The sequence below is a fragment of the Thermothelomyces heterothallicus genome (assembly GCF_042370625.1).
Source record: "Thermothelomyces heterothallicus CBS 202.75 unplaced genomic scaffold P884_scaffold_37, whole genome shotgun sequence".
NCBI lineage: Eukaryota > Fungi > Ascomycota > Sordariomycetes > Sordariales > Chaetomiaceae > Thermothelomyces > Thermothelomyces heterothallicus.
Window position 1 is genome coordinate 171,408 of NW_027192598.1, and position 19,268 is coordinate 190,675.

Below are 19,268 nucleotides of genomic sequence, written 5' to 3' on the forward strand. Positions count from 1 at the left end.
AAGAGAGCATGGCGGTCTTTTTTTTTTTTTTTTTTTTTTTTTTTTTTTTTTGATGCGGCTGCAGATGAGCCGTAGCTGTCGAGCAGGAAGAGCCGCATTAGACACGTTTATCCCGGGATGGTGGGACATTGTCGGCATCACACACATCTGGGGTGGAGTCTGTTGGGCGGGGTGACTGGGCCGTTTAATACCTTATTTCACGGGTTTATGGATGATTTTTCTCTCTCGTTTCTGCTGACACGGATGGATTGGCCTCGCAACGAGAAGAAGGCTAGGCTGGGCTGTGCTTTGGGTGTATAGTAGGCAGATAGAGGCAACAGCTTGGGACGCGGTAATCCTAATCACGCGAAGGGGCCGAGCCGTGTTGCCAATCAGTTTCCGCCCTCGATTTTTCTGATTTTTCTTGCATACTCTTACTGGCGTTCGAGGTTGCCCGGTAGTTCGGCGCTAAAATTGGTAGTGGTAGTTTGAACGGAACAAGGTGGGTGCCAAGACCCGACTGCCAGGGCGGGCGGCCCAGTTCCCGCAGCTCTCTCCCGGAACTTTGCCGAGCTCTTTTTTGCTTGCTCAATCCAAACCCACCACCTTCCGTACTCCCATTGCGCCTTGTCGGCCACCCCAATCCCCCCCTCCCCTCATGTTGCGGACATCACTGCGATCCGTGAGGGCGCTGGGCACCAGGCCCGCCGCGGCTGCTGCTGGCCGCCAATGGCAAGCTGCTGCGGCCCGGCGTGCGGTTGTGTCGGGGCAGGTTCAGGTATGAAATTGATGAGGTCATGCACGCGCTCTTTTGCACCGCAGTGACAGTGATGAGCTAACCAACCGCCGCCCGGCCCCCCGTTCTTTTCGTTTCCAGAACCGATTCTACGCCGACAATAGCAAGCGTCCCGATGAAGTCAAGATTCCCGCCTCCGAGACCCTGACGGGCCCGTCGACCCCGGCCCCGGCCCCGGCTCCTCCCGCCGTCGAGAAGGCCCCCCCCACGCCTTCCGCCCCGGGCCCGGCGGCCACGCCAGCGACAGCGACCAAGACTACTCCGCCGCCGCCGCCGCCGCCGCCGCCGGTGCCTCCCAGGAAGAAGGGCTTCTTCCGGCGGCTGCGCAACTTCGTCCTGACGCTGACCCTGCTGAGCGCCCTGGGATTCGCCGGCGGTGTGTGGTATGCGCGCATCAACGACAACTTCCACGACTTCTTTACCGAGTACATCCCCTACGGCGAGCAGGCCGTGCTCTATTTCGAGGAGATGGACTTCAAGAAGCGGTTTCCCAACGTCGCCGGCAGAGTGACGGGCCGACGGCCGGAGGGTGAGCAGGTCAAGATCCCCGCCCAGAGCGGCGCCTCGTGGCGTGTCGCCGACGGTAGGGAGACCGGCGGCCGCCAGTCGAGCGCGGTGCAAAAGGTCGAGGCCGCCAAGGAGCCCAGCCGAAATGCGGAGCCCGCCGTCGTCGCCCAGGCCAAGCAGGAGACGGCCAAGCTGCCCTCGGCCGAGACTACCACCAAGGCGGCGGAGAAGAAGCCCGTGCCCGCGCCCGCTCCGACACCGGCTCCGGCTCCTGAGCCTGCTGCCATCGATCCCGCTCCCGCGAAGCAGTCGTTCAAGGCTCCCGAGGTGGACGAGCCCTCGCGGTGGCCGCCCGCCTCGCCCATCGACCCGCTCGCCGTCCCCGACGCGGCCGAGCCGGTCGTCCAGGCCATGGTGCGCATGCTGAACGACATCATCACCGTCATCAACCACGACGGCGCCAGCGAGAAGTACGGGGCGACCATCGGCAAGGCCAAGGGCGAGATCAGCAAGCTCGGCCAGAAGGTCCGCGACCTCAAGGCGGCGGTGGAGAAGGAGGCCGCGCAGCAGGTCAAGGAGCGCGTCGACGGCTTCGACAAGGCCGCCAACGAGCTGGTCTCGCGCCTCGAGGCCGCCATGGCGGCGCAGGAGCAGCAGTTCCGCCGCGAGTTCGAGGCCGAGATGGAGCGGCTGAGGAAGAGCTACGACAGCAAGGTGCAGCTCATCCAGGAGCGCGAGCGCCAGCTGGCCGAGGAGAAGCTGAACAACCGCCTGCTCGAGCAGGCCATCCAGCTGCAGCGCCAGTTCGCCAGCGACATCAAGAGACACGTCGAGGAGGAGCGCGAGGGCCGCCTGGGCAAGCTCGAGGAGCTCAAGGCGGCCGTGGCCGACCTCGAGAGGCTCACGGCCGGCTGGAACGAGGTGGTCGACGCCAACCTGCGCACGCAGCAGCTGCACGTCGCCGTCGAGGCCGTGCGCGCCAGCCTCGAGGACGCCCGCCACCCGCGGCCCTTCGTCAAGGAGCTGATCGCCCTCAAGGAGATCGCCGCCCAGGACCCCGTCATCGACGCCGCCATCGCGTCCATCCACCCGTCGGCCTACCAGCACGGCGTCTCGACCCCGGCCGAGCTGATCGACCGGTTCCGCCGCGTGGCCGCCGAGGTGCGCAAGGCGTCCCTGCTGCCGGAGGACGCCGGCGTCGCCAGCCACGCCTCGAGCTACGTCCTGAGCAAGGTCCTCTTCAAGAAGCAGGGCCTGGCCGCGGGCGACGACGTCGAGAGCATCCTGACCCGCACGCAGACCTTCCTCGAGGAGGGCGACCTGGACAACGCGGCGCGCGAGATGAACGGCCTCACCGGCTGGTCCAAGACGCTCAGCCGCGACTGGCTAGCCGAGGTGAGGAAGGTGTTGGAAGTGCGCCAGGCTTTGGACGTATGTTATATATATATATTTTTTCCTTCCCTCCCCCCACCCCCTCCCCCTTTTGACAGGTTGCTCTACGAATATAACATGCTAATGGACTTTCTTCACAGGTCATCCAAACCGAGGCTAGGCTGCAGAGTTTGAAGGCGGAGTAGACGGGACTTTATTCTTTAACTCTTTCCTTTGTCGATGTATGTACATTCCTGCGTTACTGCGTAGATCTAAAGGTCAAGAAGGACGGTTTGGGCTGGGTGCGTGTAGTAAGTAGCCAATAGACGCGGTCAGCTGTTGTCAGCTCGTTTTCCATCGATTGTTTGCTTTTGGTAGTGTGGCAGCTCAGGTTCGGGGGTGTGGGCGGAATGCAGATTTTGAGGTTTTGGTTCGTTCGGGGGTTCATCTGCTGTGATATTTTATAACCTTGAGAATCTTCGGAGTTGATTGAACCAAAACCAAAAAACCAAGCGAAGCCGGAGACCGAGGGGCCCGCCCACGTCTCACTGCAGACAAAACCAACCAACAAACTCGACATCAATCACTCATTGACAAACCTTTTGGTTTCATCGATTCCGGATTGACAAAATCACCCCGGGGAACCCGAGGGAAATGTCGAAATAACTAAAACAGCGAGCTCTCTCATAGCGAGATGTTCGCAACCCGCCGCGCCATCTCCAGATCCGTCATCCAAACTCAAGCTCAAGCTCAAGCTCATCGTCGCCAACTGATCGTTGCCTCCAGACTAAAAGCCATCGATTCAGTCAGCTGCACCGGCCGCTCGTCGCATCTCTTACACACAATGGCTGCCCCCAGCGTGCCCGACGACGCTTACGCCACGGCGCTCTCCCGTCTGGCGCAGCTCCAGTCCAACCGTGCCGTCACCTCTCTCTTCGACCCTGCCCCGGCAACAGCCGCCGCTTCAGCAGGAGGAGTAGGAGGAGGAGTAGGAGGAGGAGGCGGAGGCGGCAAACCCGCCGACCTGAACGCCCTGGCCATTCCCGAGATGCTCGCCTGGCTCGGCCGGGCAGGGTACACGCCCGCGTCGCTGGCCGCCTCGCCGGTGCGGTTCGTGCACGTGGCGGGGACCAAGGGCAAGGGCAGCGTCAGCGCGCTGATCGCGTCCATCCTGTCGCAGTACCCCGGGACGGAAGCCGAGACAGAAGCCGGGGCCGGGGCCGGGGCCGGGCGGGTTGGCTTGTACGCGTCGCCGCACGTGCTGTCGGTGCGCGAGCGGATCGTGCTGGACGGCGCCCCGATCGCGCCCGACCGGTTCGCGCGCTACGTCGCAGAGGTCTGGGACCGGCTGACCGAGGCAGCGCGGCGGGAGGCCGCCGAGGCCAAGCTCAAGGCCAAGGCCGCGGCCGGGGTCGGGGGTGGTGGCGAGGGGGGTTCGCTGCCGCCCCCGCCGCCGCGCGTCAGCCTCACGCCGGCCGAGGAGGAGGAGCTTCTGAGCGGGCCGGCGACCAAGCCGTTCTATTTCCGCTTCCTGACCCTCGTCGCGTTGCACGCGTTCGTCTCCGAGGGCGGCCGTGGCCTGCGCAGCGCCGTGGTCGAGTGCGGTATCGGCGGCGAGTACGACTCGACCAACGTGCTGCCCAGGGAGGCCGTCACGGCCACGGTGGTGACGCAGCTGGGGATCGACCACGTCGGCATGCTGGGCGACACGGTCGACAAGATCGCGTGGCACAAGAGCGGCATCTTCAAGGAAGGCGTCAAGGCCTTCACCAGGCGGCTGCCCGAGGCGCAGCAGCAGCAGCAGCGCGGCGTCATGGAGGTGCTGCGCCGGCGGGCGCGCGAGAAGGGCGCCGTCCTGGTCGAGGTGCCGGACGAGGAGGTCGAGCGGTGGGGAGGGGTCGACGGCGCCCTCCTGCAGGGGCCGTTTCAGAAGTACAACATGGCCCTGGCCGTCCACGCGGCGAGGGAGCACCTGCTGCGCGTCGGGGTCAGGTTCGAGGGCAGGTTCGGGACGGACGAGTGGTCGCTCGGCGACATGCCGCCCGAGTTCGTCCGGGGGCTGCGCGAGGCCGCCCTGCGCGGGCGCTGCGAGGTGCTCCGGGACGCGCAGCAGGGCATCATCATCGAGTGGCACGTCGACGGCGCCCACACCGACGACAGCCTGGCCGGGGTGGGCCGGTGGTTCGCGGACAGGGCGGGTGGCGACAACGACGACGGCGGCGGCAGCAGCAGCAGCAGCAGCAGCGTGCGGGTATTGCTCTTCAACCAGCAGGAGAGGGATCCGGCGCCGCTGTTGAGGGCGCTTCTATCTGGAGCGCAGAGCGGCGGCCGGACCGCCTTCGACCATGCCATATTTACGAGGAACGAAGAGGAGGAACCGGCAGATGGCGAGGAACGCGACCTCTCTACGCAGATCAGGGCACAGGAGACCATGCAGGAGGCCGCCGACGGCACGACCACCACGACGGTGCACAACGCCGTCCGTCCCGCGGTGGAGCAGATCAGGCATATCGCGGCGCAGGCGAGGGAGCAAGGGAAGCCGTGCCGGGTGCTGGTTACGGGAAGTTTCCACCTGGCGGGCGCCGTGCTCAAGATCATTGACCATGCCGAATACTAATTAAGCCTGCCAAATCTATCCCGAAACTCCGAAAGCCCCAGATGGCCGTGAAGCATGCAACCTGTATAGTTGAATCACAAGGTGAAATCCGCGAACGCGTCGATGAAGACGAGTCTCCAGTCAATATCCATAATCGCCGGGACGGACGGGCTCCCAAACCCCGTCTTCGCCTCGGTATCATTCTTTTCGCCCCCTTCCGCCTCTCTTCCCCCCACCCATTTGCCTACCAGTTCGGAATTACAAGGCATCAGCGCTCTCCAAGATACCTAGCGCACCGCCGACTAGGTGCAGGCTGCCGGTGATGAGAGCCTGGACCTTGTGCTCTCCGCTCGCCAAGCCGCGGGCTGTGTTGATGGCCTCCTCGATGGTGGGAATGAGCATGACGTTGGCGGACGGGTCCAGCTGCTTCCATCTGTCGGCGAACACGCGCTGCTGGGTCATCTTCTCTATGTCGGCGGGGTTGTGCTGGTGGTTTACAAAGTCTGGGCTCGTTTGTCAGCGCGCAAGGGAGAAAAAAAAAAAGAAAAAAAAAAACACAAAACGACGAGAAGACGGTGCGCCCCGTTCGGTGGCGGATGATGGTGTAGAGCGGTGGAGCGGACCGGAACCGGTTCGGACCGGAAGCGGACAGACACATACCTCTCTTATAGCCGGTGGCGGCGTACGTGACGTTTGTGCAAAATATGACGTGTTCGAACCCCTGGCCCGTATTCTTGACCGTGTTGCAGAGCCCGTCGAGAAAGTCGACCGCCTCGGCGCGGCCCTGCTGGTTGAAGATGAGCACCTTGGGCCCGCCCCCGGCCCGGCCGGCGCACTCGCCGACGAACCAGCGGGCGGCCATCTTGAGACTGTCGACGGTGTGGGCACCGTCGACGTGCCAGATGACGTGGTCCTCGACCTTGACCTCGCAGCGGCCGCGCCAGACGACCTGCTCCAGGCCGTCGACAAACTCGCGCGGCAGGGCGTCCGGGTCGGGCGAGAAGGAAGGGTCCAGCCGTCTGAGGGCGGTCTCGGCAAGCGCGACGGCGAGGGTGGCGTTCTTCTTCTGGAAAGTAGCGTCCGGGCGGATCTTGACGGCGGCCAGCCGCGGGTCGATGTCGAGCACGCGGAGGCCGACTCCCTTTTCGGCGGCGCGCGCCTCGAGCACCTCGGCGGCGGGCGGGACCTGCTCGACCGTGAAGACGGGGCTTCCGGGCTTCATGATGCCGGCCTTGTGCCAGGCGATCTTGTCGACGGTGTCGCCGAGGACGAAGACGTGGTCGATGCCGAGGGTGCTGATGCCGCTGGCCACGGGGTGCTCGACCACGTTGGTGGCGTCGTACTCGCCGCCGATGCCCGTCTCGTAGACGGCCGCGTCGACGCCCTCGGACAGGAAGACGTGGAAGCTCATGAGGGTCAGGTAGCGGGCGTAGATGGGCTTGCTGCCCGGGGCGGCGTCGTCCGCGGCCACGTCGGCGTTGGCCTCCAGGCGGTCCCAGACGTCGAAGAAGTACTTTGCAAACAGCTCCTCCGAGATGGGCGCCGAGTTGATGCGGATGCGCTCGCGCACGGCGATCAGGTGCGGGGAGGTGAAGAGGCCGACCCGGCGCGGGGGCCCGCCGCGGCGTTGGTAGCGCGACAGGACCGAGTCGACGAAGGCGCAGGTGCTTCCCTTGCCCTTGGTGCCGGCGACGTGCACAATGTTGAGCCGGTCGAGGTCGCGCGGGGTGTAGCCGATGCGGGCGAGGTAGGCGCGCATCTCGCGCACCGAGGTGGCGTCGGGCCGGATGCCCGCGCGGCGGCGGGCCTCGATGACGGCGTAGGGCGTCTGGAGGGAATTGAGGGCGTCGATGGCGTCCTGGACGGTGAGCTAGTTGAGCGCGAGCGCCGGCAGTGCGTGGGGGAGAGAGCGGGGAGAAAGAGCTGGGGGAGAGCGCGGAGGGATTCGTCTGCCTACATTGTACGTCCTCGTCGTCGTCCTCGTCGCCGATCGCGTTGTTGACGGCGTCGTCATCGCCATGGTTCTCGAAAAAAATGGGCCGGGGCCGGGACCGGGAATCGCGCGGGTCAGTGACCAGGGAACAACGGCTGTCCACCAGGCATGACGCATTGGTCGTGTTGGCGGTGGCAGTCTTCCGTTCTCGGTGAATAACCGATTTTGCTTTACGGACTCCGAAGATGCAATTCGGAGTTCGGTGCCTTGGTGCACGGCGGGGCGGAATCCTCCGGGTTGCATCGGCATGGGCGCTGTTGCCGACACCGGCACGACGTCACAGTCAAATCCCGTGCTGCCCCTCGCTGGGTCGTGCACGAACCAAGCTCTTGTGCACAATTTCGTGCCCGCTACCACATCGACGGCAAGGTGGCCGAGCGGTCCAAGGCGCCAGGTTCAGGCCCACCTGAATTCGCTCATCGAGCATTCCTGGTCTCAGAAATGGGGCGTGAGTTCGAATCTCACCCTTGTCATCTTTTTCACGTTGTGACATTTGGTCTTTTAATTTTTTTTGTTCTTGGTTTCGGCTTTTGGATAAACTACTGAGACAGTTCTGAGTTTCCCAACCAGCTTCGATCTTAGTCACCGTTCAGAAGGCCCTTCGAGCTTTGTGAAGACGCCGCGACCGGCGGATGGCTTATAGCTATACGGAATACAAGGGAATTTTACCACGGTTTGGGGTAACCACCCTTCCCTATCTCGAGGTAGGAGTGTCGTGTACGGATCCGTATATGCATTGTGCAAATGCCCAAGGCGCAACAACCTACCTCTCGGTGCCTTCCAACAAGCACCCGAGCCAACCCACTGCCTCGGTGCCCGATCCCCAGCCTGCGGATTCTGCGGCAAAAGAATTGGCCGCAAGTTGCATCTTGACCCCCTTTTCCTCGACATTTCAACCCTCTCTAGATCGTGGATAAAAGAAGTTTCTGATACTCAGCTGACGAGTTCTGGCCTGGCAGCGCTCGTCGCGGCAAGCCACGGGGCGGGTCCCCATGCTGTTGCGCTCGACCGCTGATAGGCGCGGCTAAAATCGCTGGGTAAATCGACGGCCCAGGCCAGTGCGTCGTTCGTGGGGTTCTCGCGGGAGCTTGCAGCGTCGGTGGATTGGAAGCTGCAATAAGCATCCAGCGAACCAGGGGTTGCTAGTGGCGGCGCGTGGGTGCTGGATAATTGTACGGATTACTGTAATCCTACAGTACATCTAGACTTGGTACGGCGGACACGGCGGGTTCGTAATCGGCTTGCCAGGCTCGACCGCACGTTGCGGTGGAGAGGGCGTGGCTAGGCTATACTATGTATGTACTGTACATATGCACGTATGTATGTATGTATGTATGTATGCCATCCGGGCCCAAGTAGGTAGGTGGGGTGGTGGTGGTGCTATCAAGCTCTGGCCCTTCGCACCTCAGGCACTGACCCTCCCCGCACCACAGCCCTCCAAGCTTCCCCAATCGATGTTTGCCCGGTCGGGGCAAGGAGGGGCATTCTTGTGCCTGAGTTCTGGGCAAAGCGAAGACCGGGGACCACCAAGAGCACCACCGCTGGATATCTCCGAGAAACGGTGCTTCCCGGTTTCGCTGCGTATTTAAAACTGATTCTCTCCCTCGAGGATCTTGAACAAGTTCCCACTCCGCTCTGCTTCCCTCTCTGTCCTCAACCCTCGATCCCGTTCGTTTGTTCAAGTCGTCTTCTGTGCTATCATACCGACTCCCTCTCAAAGCTAATTCCTTCCCTTCCTTCTCCTTCCCTCCCTTCTCCTTCCCTCCTACCGGGCCAACGCGAGCAAACCACCATCAACAATGGCTTCTTCGGTAGGTGCAGCCAAGCTGAACCCCCCCCCCCCCCCCCCCGGGTTTCCCCCCTTCTCTGTTTGCCGCCAGCGCCCGGCTAACAGCAACCCCGCAGAACCTCTCGTTCGTCCTCAATAAGCCCAACGATGTCAGCTTCGAGGAGCGGCCCGTGCCCAAGCTGCAGAACCCGCACGATGTCCTGGTCGCCGTCAACTACACGGGCATCTGCGGCTCCGATGTGCACTACTGGCAGCACGGCGCCATCGGCCACTTCGTCGTTAAGGACCCCATGGTGCTGGGCCACGAGTCGGCCGGCACCGTCGTCGAGGTCGGCTCCGCCGTCAAGACGCTCAAGAAGGGCGACCGCATCGCCCTCGAGCCCGGCTACCCCTGCCGCCGCTGCCCCGCCTGCCTCTCGGGCCACTACAACCTCTGCCCGGACATGGTCTTCGCCGCCACCCCGCCCTACGACGGCACCCTGACCGGCTTCTGGGTCGCCCCCGCCGACTTCTGCTACAAGCTGCCCGACAACGTGTCCACCCAGGAGGGCGCCCTGATCGAGCCCCTCGCCGTCGCCGTACACATCGTCAAGCAGGCGCGCGTCCAGCCCGGCCAGAGCGTGGTCGTCATGGGCGCCGGGCCCGTCGGCCTGCTCTGCGCCGCCGTCGCCCGCTCCTTCGGCGCCACCAAGGTCGTCTCGGTCGACATTGTCCAGTCCAAGCTCGACTTTGCCCGCTCCTACGCCGCCACCCACACTTACGCCCCCCAGCGCGTCTCGCCCGAGGAGAACGCGCGCAAGCTGCTGGCCGTCGCCGACCTGCCCGACGGCGCCGACGCCGTCATCGACGCCTCGGGCGCCGAGCCCTCCATCCAGACCTCCCTGCACGTCGTCCGCATGGGCGGCACCTACGTCCAGGGCGGCATGGGCAAGTCCGACATCACCTTCCCCATCATGGCCCTCTGCCTCAAGGAGGTCACCGCCCGCGGCTCCTTCCGCTACGGCAGCGGCGACTACAAGCTCGCCATCGACCTCGTCGCCTCGGGCAAGGTCGACGTCAAGGCCCTCATCAACGGCGTCGTTCCCTTCCGCGAGGCCGAGCAGGCCTTCAAGAAGGTCAAGGAGGGCCAGGTCATCAAGATCCTCATCGCCGGCCCCAACGAGAAGGTCGACAAGGCCATCGACACCACCGTCGACGAGAACAAGCTCAAGGCCGTCCCGGCCACCGGGAGCACAGGCTGCTGCTGAGCATTTTTTTTTTTAAAAAAAAAATCTTCGTTAACTTTTTTATACTTTGGTTGCATCTCGTGGCGTTCAACGGTGTGCATGGTGATCGGTCGGTTTATATGGATGGTCCATTAGGCGTGTATGCGGGGGTTCTTGGTAGTGCAGTAGATAATTGAGATCAATAATCGAACTTTGTATATGTCTTCTACATCATTCGTAATGAGTTCCTCATCGTTCCTTGGGTTTCCCCGTTCTCGTCCCTTCTGCCGTTCTGGTCCATTCTTCTAAAGCCACCTGTCGCAATAAATTGGTCTAGATGCCTATTCTTCTCCTTCTATATAACACTTCCCCCCCTCCCCTTCCGGAAAAACCAAAAATTAGATCATGCCCAGATACCGCGTCTCGATCTTGGTGTCCTTGCCCGCCCCGCTCACGCCGATGGTGACCACCTCGCCCGGCACAATATCCACCAGGTTGTCGTCGAATCGGACCCCGTCATCCTCGCACTCCAGCGCGAGGCCCTTGACTGGCACCTCGGCGCTGACCTCGACCGCCGAGTAATCGGCCGTCAGCTGCGCCTGGAGCGCCCGAGGCTTCTGCAGGTGCACGTACTTGAGCGGCTCGGGCCAGTTGACGTAGCGGGCGATCTGCCTGCCCTTCTTGTCGACCAGGTAGGCCGCCACCACGAGCCGGCCCTCCTCCCCGACGTTCTTCTGCCGGACGGGAACGTCCAGCGCGGCGATCTCGGTCGACCGGTTCTCCCGCAGGAGCAGCGCCGCCGCCACCGTCTCGGAGAAGGTCTCCTCGCCGCTCTCGACGTCCCAGGCCTTGAGTACGCAGTCGACCGTCAAGTCCTCGAGGGTCAGATTGCTGGCCCACACCTCGATCTGCGTCTTGACGTCGATGTTGACCCGGGTGTGCCGGTCGCGCGGGTGCAGGTGCGTCCTGCGCGTGACGCCGATGCTCACGGGCGCCATCTCGCGCTTGACCGTGAAGTAGGCCAGCTTGGGGCGCAGGTAGTAGTCGACGATGCTCCAGCTCGTGACGGGCCAGCAGTCGTTGGTCTGCCAGACCAGCGCGCCGCCGCAGTACTCGCGCCCGGGTCCGCGCCACTCGCGCTTCCAGAGGCGGTAGGCCGAGGCCAGGCACTCGCCCTGCATCAGCTGCGTGCAGTAAACAAAGTGCTCGAGCGGGTCGGGCGCGTAGCGCAGGTTCTCGACCAGGTACAGCGCGATGCGCCGCTCGTGGCCCTCGGCCTTGTTGTGGAAGTCGACCGTCGACGACTGCGGGTACCGGTCCGGGTCGTCCCGGCCCAGGGGCAGGTAGGCGTCGATGGTCTTGACGGCCGGGAAGGCCTGCATGCCGAACTCGGACACGAACCGGCCGACCAGCCGGTCAAAGTTCTGCCACTTCTCCTGCGTGCCGTGCCACACGTTCCACTGATGGATGTCGCCGACGGTGGCGTCGTGCGTATTGAGCCCGGCGCCCCAGGGCGAGCCCGGGTGGTAGGGGGTGCTGGGGACCAGGTCGGCGCACACGTCGGCCAGGATCTTCTCGTAGATGTAGCGGGCCGGGAAGTCGGTCTCGAGCCAGCTCTCGGCATCCTTGTTGGCGTAGTCGTACGTGAGGCCCTCCGACTCCTGGTACTGGTAGTCCTCGTTGTTGCCGGCCCAGATGACGATGGAGGGGTGGTGGCGCAGCCGCTTGACGTTCTCGGTGGCCTCGCGCCTGATGGACTCGAGCAGGGCCGGCCAGGCCGGGTAGTTGCCGCAGCCAAACATGAAGTCCTGCCAGACCAGGATGCCGAGCTCGTCGCAAGCGTCGTAGAAGGCCTGCTCTTCGTAGATGCCGCCGCCCCAGACGCGGATCATGAACTGGTTGCCCTCGGCCACCAGCCTGACCCAGTCATAGTAGCGCTGACGGCTGATACGGGGGATGAAGTTGTCGGCAGGGATCCAGTCGCTGCCGCCGCAGTAGATGGGGATGTTGTTGACCTCGAAGAAGAAGCTCGTACCTGGCTGGCCTTCCAGTGGCCGTTGGATCAGCTCGGCGCGGCGCAGGCCGATCCGCTTGGAGAGCGTGTCGACCTCATCGTCGCCGGCGAGCAGGGTTGCCCGGATGTCGTAGAGCGGCTGCTTGCCATAGCGGACCGGGTACCACAGAGCGGGGCTGTCGATGAGGAACGACACGGTAGCCTCGCCCGACGTGGCGTCCAGGTCGGCTGTCTCGGTGGCCACCTGCTGGCCGTCGAGGGCGATGTCGAACCGCACCCTGTCCGCCCTGCGCTCTGCGACTGCTGTCACCTTGACGGTGGCCCGCTTCAGCGACTTGTCGACGACCGTCTCGGCGTAGAGATCGGACAGGCGCGACTCGTATATCTCGAGGTGGACCGGCCGCCAGGGACCGCAGGTCAGGAGAGTCGGGCCCCAATCCCAGCCCTGCGTAATAGGACAGTTCAGTCAGCATCGGTGAGAAGAACGGCGGATGGTCATCTGCGGGAGGGAGGAGGTGGGAGGCTCACCCAGTGGTACTGCGCCTTCCGCACGGCCAGCCGCGAGACGTCGCCGTTCCAGCAACCCCACTTGTGGTTCGGGTGCTGCTCGACCAGCTTGCAGCCCCGCAGGTAGGCGCTGTCAAACGTGATGACGAGCTCGTTACCTTCGGCCTTCAGGATCGAGGTCACTTCGACGCGATGCGGGAGGAACATGTTGTCCGACTCGAGGATGGTGGTGCCATTGAGCACGACGGTCGCGAAAGTGTCGAGGCCGTCGAACGCGACTACTGCCCTGGCGCCCTCGGGCACCGGCGGCGCCGTGAAGACGGTCCTATAGGTCCATTGCGCCTCGCCCACCCACTGGACGAGGAGCTCATTCTTGCCGATGAACGGGTCCGGGATCAGGCCGTGGTGTTGCAGGTCGAGGTGGACGTTGGTCGGGAACTGGCTGACGGGCAGGAACTTGGAGTCTGGCTTGTCCGCCTGCCGGAACTCCCAGTTCTGGTCGAGCGGGATCACAACGCGGGGTGCCATGATGACTACGGGCGGCTGCCTGAGGAACGCCCGGGGAGGGGGAAGGGGCAGATGGCGGGGTTGCCTGGGAACTTTGGCGAGCTGCGGGAAAGAACGAATGCTGAACGAGTGCTGTATCGCAGCGCTCGACTGGGAGGCAGCACGAGGCGTCGTTGGCTGAGGGGGAAAAAAAGACACAGGCAGCAGCGGCCGGCCGTCGCAGGCGCTGCCTTATATCTCCTGTCGTTATTCACATCCTGGCCAGCTCCGTGGGATTGGATGCAAGTGCAAGTACAAGTACATGTGGTGCTGGAGCTTGGGCTGCCGATGCACACCTTCACGCCTGCGGGGCCTCGAGCCCCGATTCGTCGCCTTCTCCAATTGGGGATCCCGGGAACCCCACAGGTACCACACCGGAACCCTGTCAGGATTAGATGTCTTATCAACCTACTTGTCACGAAAGCAGTTACGTCCGTACATCATTGTCTTTCAAAGTCTCAAGCTACGGTCTCGGTCAAACTATCTCCTGCTGTCTGTCGATTGACTCGGCGGGGTTAGATGCTTCAAGTCCTCTTCTATCTGTTTTTTTGTCTTGTTTGCCGTCGACCGAGTTGTACAACCATCTGTCGCGATCTGAGATCACGTTTTCCCTCTCAATCGCCGGCCGTGACGATGTAAGTCGCGGGCGACGATATTTTACCCTGCCGCGGTCGCGTGGAGACGGTACCTCGGAGGGAGGCTCTCCGCGACCGATTTGGGAAATGCCAAGCTCTCAAGCGCGGCGATGCAACCCTGACATACGCAATTCGTAGCCGCGCAGGTCGCCAACGGTTTGCTAGTAGGAGACAAAGGGACGTTGAGACTCGACCAAGGAAAGTAAGAAATCAACAAAAAGGAGGAAGAGCCAGAAGATAGAGCAGAGGAGATACTGGACACACACGGGATACAGAACGGAGAGAGCTCGCGACCCACTTGTTTGGCGGATCCGGGTCGTTCTCGCTCCGGCCATACCTTGCCCGGCGCTAACTAAACCCAGGGGGGTCGCTGCGTTCGGTACTCGATACGCAAGTCAATGTTGGTAGCAATCCGCCCTACTGAAGAGGTCCGGCGAGCCTCCCACCGTGCCGATATGTTTCCGAACTTCAGCCGGTCGTTGGGTCTGATGCCGCGCGATCGTCTTCGGGCCTGTTATGGGCTTGAGAGAAATAACTCATTATACGGTGTCTAGAAGCAGCTCTATCGCCTCAGTCGACGCGCGGAGGCCGGCCCGATGCCCAAGCCTCCTTGCCATTATTATATCTAGGGCCAGCTGGCCAACATTAGGTAAAGACGTGGTATCATCAAACCCCCCTCCCCCTCCCCCTCCCTCTCCCCCTTTTCCCCCCTCTCTTCCCGAGCCTGCCGTACCTGGCTGGTCAACAACATCCCCTATTCCGTCTTCTCCCCGTCAGCGTAAACACCTCTTCCCACTCCCTCAGCCCCTGCCCGGTCCGCCTCCCTCGCCTCCTCCTTCGCCCACCCACGCCGACCTCGTCCGCCGTGATGGTGCTCTTGATGCTGCCCCCGTCGCTCGCGCCGGCGTTCCACAGGGCGCCCGCGTCCCCGTACTGGATGCCGCTCATCGGGTCGTCCGGGTCGATCTCGCCGAGCTCGATCTTGGTCAGGATCATGCGCGCCAGGCGGCCAAACACCTCGTCGACGCCCTCCCCGCTGAACGCGCTGACCTCCATGGCGACGGGGATCTGCACCGTGCTGGCCCACCGGCTCGCCTCGACTGCCGACACCTCGCGGCCGTCGGGCGCCACCGTCGCCTTCAGCTGCGTGCCCAGGCCCGGGTGGATCGTCGACGTGGACGAGTACGACGACGGTACCGGCGTGCTGGCGTAGGAGGCCGAGCTGACGCTGCCGCCGGGGGTCGGCGGCGGCACGCCCGTGTCTACGAGCGGGTCCCCCGCCAGGTCCAGCTTGTTGCCGACCAGCAGGAGGGAGAGGTTGGGCGACGCGAGCGCCCGCGCGTCGTTGAGGAAGGGCTGCAGCCCTTGGAACGAGGTGCGCGAGGTAATGTCGTAGACGAGGATAGCCCCCGCCGCGCCGCGATAGTAGGACCGCGATACGGAGCGGAAGCGCTCGGTTCCTGCCGTGTCCCAGAGCTGGGGAAGGGCGTCAGCGCGTGCCAGCTAAGGATGAGAGGTTGGGGGCGGGCGTGCGCAAGGATGTGCGCGTGGGAATACGCACCTGTAGCTTTATCCGTTTCCTTCGGGCCCCAGTGCCGATCTTGATGATCTTGCTCGCGAACTCGACGCCGATCGTCTGGGAGGAGAGAACGCGCCACTCGTTCTTTACGAAGCGATGTAAAAGACAGGACCTGGCTCTCGGTCAGCACATGCAGGCAGTCCCGATTCCGTCGTACTCACTTGCCCGTCCCGCTCGGCCCCAGCAGTATGACCTTTGCCAGGTAGTCGTACATGCTCCCCAGCTCCTGCTCGCGCACCGTGCCCGTGCTATCCTCGCTGGCGGCCGACGACCCCCGCGGGCGCGTCATGCCGGGCAACTCGTAGCCGCTCATCCGGAGACCAACGAGCAATCGGATTCGCCGTCGTCTTTCGTCGGTCGGCGATTGCTCGTTCCGCGCTGTGCTGTGCGAATGCAGCGTCGATTCCGTAAACGACTCTCGATCTTGCGCCTTGCACGAGTTACGAGTTTCACCTGCGTATCCTGCTGCGTGGCTGGAAACGGTGTAACGTTATGCTGATTGCTCTTCTTCGGTTGTTGCAATGTTGCTCGTGTGCGGAATAGTCGAAAGTGGGATGCCTGCCGGGGGTGGCCTGCGTCACGAGAAGCACGGGTCTGACATGCGCGATAGTGAACACGCAGCCAACCAACAATGCGGCGCGGTAATCACCATGCGACTGATAAGGGGCCTGTGCTACGGATTCCGGAAAAGTTACTATGTAAGGTATCTGTACGGAACCGTAATATATCCTCCGTATGGAGTACTGAATAACTACACTAGTTAACTACTCCGTATCGCTTGTTTGTAATTTACACAACCTGGGGTGACCAGAGTCGGACTTGGAACCGAGGCATCCCATGCACTCACTGCTGGCACTTCCCGCCCTCGGCAGTGGGGGCCCCCATCATTCCGGAACACCAGACATTCGACGTCCCATCCCACCATGTCTCAAACCGGGCGCATCGCTTGACTTGCAGCTCCCACTGGATTGATGTTAATCACCATCACCCGCCCAAGATGAAGATTCAAGGGCGAACATTTGTCGTCTCGGGCGGGTAAGAGAGTCCCCGCCGCGACGAGGCCCTTCATTCCTGCCACGCTAACTTGTTTCCGCGCAGCGCCTCGGGCCTTGGCCGTGCCTGCGTCCGCGACATCTGCGCGGCCGGAGGCAATGCCGTGATTCTGGATATGAACGAGGAACTCGGCGCCTCCTTGGTCAGCGAGCTGGGCCCCTCATCCGCTAAGTTTCTGCCCTGCGACGTGTCCGACACCTCCAGCATCGCCTCGGCCGTGGACTCGGCCGTCGCCTGGATCAAGGAGACGGGCAAGCCCCTCGGCGGCATCATCCCCGCCGCCGGCGTCGGCAACCCGGGCCTCATCCTCGACAAGAAGCTGCGCCCGGTGTCCCTCGAGTCGGTCGACTTTGTGCTGTCCATCAATCTGCGCGGCATCATCGACCTGGTCCGGCAGTTCCTCCCGCACCTGGCCGCCGCTCCTCCCGAAGGCTCCGACGGCGAGCGGGGTGTGGTCATCATGGTGGCCAGCGCCGCCGCCTTCGAGGGGCAGATGGGCCAGGTGGCCTATGCCGCCAGCAAAGGAGCCGTGGCGGCCATGACGTTGCCCATGGCCCGGGACCTGTCCCGGTTCGGCATCCGCGTCGTCACCATTGCGCCCAGCATGTTCGAGTCCAACATGACGGCGCAGCTGTCTGACACTGTGCGGAAAGGGCTCTATAGGGCCATGGAGTTCCCCCTACGACCTGGACAGCCCGAAGAGTTTTCGTCGCTCGTCCGCCACTCAATCGAGAACATCATGCTGAACGGTGTGGTCATTCGGTTGGACGGAGCTACCCGGATGCCGAGTAAGCTGTGATAGAGGGGATGCGAAACATGTTTGAGTCACCAGGAGCCTCAGCTTTGTGTTCTAGATGACGATGTATGCTTCACACGAGTAAAGCCCACATGATGCTACCCCAGGGGCAGGACGGATGTCTATGTACATACATAAATACCATATTCACAGATAACAACGTCAGTGCTCTTCTGACAGGTTTCCATGTCTCCCGATGCTCAAGTTTGATCATCCACCTTTGGACTGCCTTCTCAAGCTTACTCGAAATCTCCGGGGTAGTATCGATCATGAACCCACCTGTCCCCGCGTCCCACAGGTGGCCGCGGGGGCCGGGGCTCAGAGCGGTTCCTGGGGCTGCCATCACTTACCCTCCAGCGGTGTCCTGGAGGCGGACTCAACCGCCCGCTTCTGCCCAGGGGTGAGCGGGCGCGGTACGTCTCTGGCGAGGAGCGGAGGGGCGATCTGGAGCGGCTTTTCAGGGAGAACCCGGAAACACGGGCGCCGGCAAGGCGGGCGCCGACGGCCAGGCCCTCCAGGAAGGCACGAGCCGCTTCCGGATTGTCCCTCGTTGTGTCGGGCATTGAGATGCCCATGACCCGGCGTACATGCTCCAGCAGCTCAACCTGCTCCCGCCCTCGATCACCCCTGGCGGCCGTCATCGTGTTCTCACGTCTTCCTCGATCCAGCTCCGTGGCCCTGGCCGCGGATCTTCCCAGCCCAGGCGCCATTGTCTGAAAGCCTCCCTCTTGGTTCAAGGCAAGGAGGCTCCGGCCGCGTCCGTGCGCCGCCCGCGAGGCCCCGGTGTCCACTGTTCGAGGCGGCGGCGCGTTCGCGGACCTCGGTGGCTCCGAGATCTGCTGGCTAGGCGGCGGGGGAAAACAACCAACAGGCCACGACTGCACGACGCTGAGAGCCTTTTTGGCAACCGCTATTTTTGCCGCTTGCGTGCAGTCAAAGTCTGAGTCCGCTTCAATGACATGGTTGTGCAGCTTGACGTCGCATATGACTCGGCCGTTCGCCGAACTCCGTATCAGCCACACCGGGTTGAAGCGCCGCATCTGGCATTCCCCAGACAGTCGCTGCAGCACAGTGGGGTAGAAGCGGCCGCTGGGGACAGAGCTGCCCTTCGAAATAGATCTGCCGGCCGGGCGTTGCTGAGTCTGTACTGCGGAAAGGACTGTGCTCGTAGAATCTCCAGGCTGGAGTGGTTGAGCGGTAGCAGGACCGCGTGGCTCGGCATGAGTTGTGACGCGACGGGCTGTCCTTCTCAGCGTCTCCAAGCGGTGCAATACCTGACTCAAACGGTCATTATTCTGGTTGGGCGAACTGGCTGCATGGGCGTGATAACAGCGCATTGTCGAGGATCGACTGCTGGTCGAGCGTTGGGTTGGGGAATGAAGTGTGCGGGGTCGGTGTAGCAATGGTGTCGACTGGATCTCGCCCACTTCAACTAGATAGGTTAGTGGAGAGGAAACTGGATAGCGTTATTGAACATACGGGAGGATTGCCCGGGCCGGTCCCCGGCTATATCGACGCGTGGGCTCGCGATCTCTGCTAGGCGGTCAGTGAAGCTCGGCGTCCAGTCGGGCGCCGAGAGGGTACCTTCAGGCTCCGGTTTGACTCTTTGGGACGGGAGCGGTGTCAGTACGTGGCCGGGTTCCCGCCTTGCCATCGGAACCAAGGCAAGTGAGACACGGTCATCAGGTTCCTGCTTGGGTTACGGACGATCCATGGGCAGAAGTGTCGGCTCTGGTTTAGGCCAGAGCAACGGTAAGTTTCCTGGCGTTTTTGAGTGGTGAGGGAAGCAACGTTGGGTTTGTAGATGAGTTACTGAAAAAGGGTCTGGTTCGGTTGGAGTAGTGACTACCGGGTTGTTTGTTTGGCAACCGCGATTCACAGCTCAGTTTACTACTGGTTGTC

The 19,268-nt window shown here is 62.7% G+C and overlaps 8 protein-coding genes and 1 non-coding gene across 9 annotated transcripts; 5 read left to right on the top strand and 4 right to left on the bottom strand.

Moving 5' to 3' along the window:
• Positions 1–637: 637 nt before the first annotated feature.
• Positions 638–2,859, top strand: P884DRAFT_211757 (mitochondrial inner membrane protein Mitofilin; the record flags this gene model as incomplete). The annotated part of the gene is made up of 3 exons (XM_069439110.1): positions 638–751; positions 857–2,713; positions 2,815–2,859. 3 exons carry the CDS (start codon positions 638–640, stop codon positions 2,857–2,859), a joined length of 2,016 nt encoding a protein of 671 aa, XP_069293716.1.
• Positions 2,860–3,497: 638 nt separating this feature from the next.
• On the top strand, positions 3,498–5,270 carry P884DRAFT_211726 (Mur ligase; the record flags this gene model as incomplete). The annotated part of the gene is made up of 2 exons (XM_069439109.1): positions 3,498–3,980; positions 4,302–5,270. 2 exons carry the CDS (start codon positions 3,498–3,500, stop codon positions 5,268–5,270), a joined length of 1,452 nt encoding a protein of 483 aa, XP_069293717.1.
• Positions 5,271–5,507: 237 nt separating this feature from the next.
• On the bottom strand, positions 5,508–7,269 carry P884DRAFT_211611 (Mur ligase; the record flags this gene model as incomplete). The annotated part of the gene is made up of 3 exons (XM_069439104.1): positions 5,508–5,752; positions 5,910–7,107; positions 7,207–7,269. 3 exons carry the CDS (start codon positions 7,267–7,269, stop codon positions 5,508–5,510), a joined length of 1,506 nt encoding a protein of 501 aa, XP_069293718.1.
• A 336-nt stretch (positions 7,270–7,605) lies between these two features.
• On the top strand, positions 7,606–7,715 carry P884DRAFT_t175. Its single transcript has one exon. It is a non-coding gene; the product is annotated as a tRNA-Leu (tRNA).
• A 1,326-nt stretch (positions 7,716–9,041) lies between these two features.
• On the top strand, positions 9,042–10,278 carry P884DRAFT_303398 (chaperonin 10-like protein; the record flags this gene model as incomplete). The annotated part of the gene is made up of 2 exons (XM_069445024.1): positions 9,042–9,053; positions 9,148–10,278. 2 exons carry the CDS (start codon positions 9,042–9,044, stop codon positions 10,276–10,278), a joined length of 1,143 nt encoding a protein of 380 aa, XP_069293719.1.
• Positions 10,279–10,457: 179 nt separating this feature from the next.
• Positions 10,458–13,515, bottom strand: P884DRAFT_251771 (glycoside hydrolase superfamily). The gene is made up of 2 exons (XM_069440705.1): positions 12,779–13,515; positions 10,458–12,695 (listed from the first exon to the last, which is right to left on the bottom strand). The coding sequence occupies exons 1-2, from the start codon at positions 13,283–13,285 to the stop codon at positions 10,635–10,637; spliced, it is 2,568 nt and encodes an 855-aa protein (XP_069293720.1). The 5' UTR covers positions 13,286–13,515; the 3' UTR covers positions 10,458–10,634.
• A 1,177-nt stretch (positions 13,516–14,692) lies between these two features.
• Positions 14,693–16,166, bottom strand: P884DRAFT_332756 (P-loop containing nucleoside triphosphate hydrolase protein; the record flags this gene model as incomplete). The annotated part of the gene is made up of 4 exons (XM_069445809.1): positions 15,679–16,166; positions 15,500–15,629; positions 14,788–15,414; positions 14,693–14,701 (listed from the first exon to the last, which is right to left on the bottom strand). Exons 1-4 carry the CDS (start codon positions 15,828–15,830, stop codon positions 14,693–14,695), a joined length of 918 nt encoding a protein of 305 aa, XP_069293721.1. The 5' UTR covers positions 15,831–16,166.
• Positions 16,167–16,514: 348 nt separating this feature from the next.
• Positions 16,515–17,369, top strand: P884DRAFT_273179 (uncharacterized protein; the record flags this gene model as incomplete). Its single annotated transcript, XM_069442567.1, has 2 exons — positions 16,515–16,552; positions 16,616–17,369. 2 exons carry the CDS (start codon positions 16,515–16,517, stop codon positions 17,367–17,369), a joined length of 792 nt encoding a protein of 263 aa, XP_069293722.1.
• Positions 17,370–17,404: 35 nt separating this feature from the next.
• P884DRAFT_317963 (uncharacterized protein) lies at positions 17,405–18,703 on the bottom strand (the record flags this gene model as incomplete). The annotated part of the gene is made up of 2 exons (XM_069445326.1): positions 17,405–18,406; positions 18,641–18,703. 2 exons carry the CDS (start codon positions 18,701–18,703, stop codon positions 17,606–17,608), a joined length of 864 nt encoding a protein of 287 aa, XP_069293723.1. The 3' UTR covers positions 17,405–17,605.
• Between the last annotated feature and the right edge of the window lie 565 nt (positions 18,704–19,268).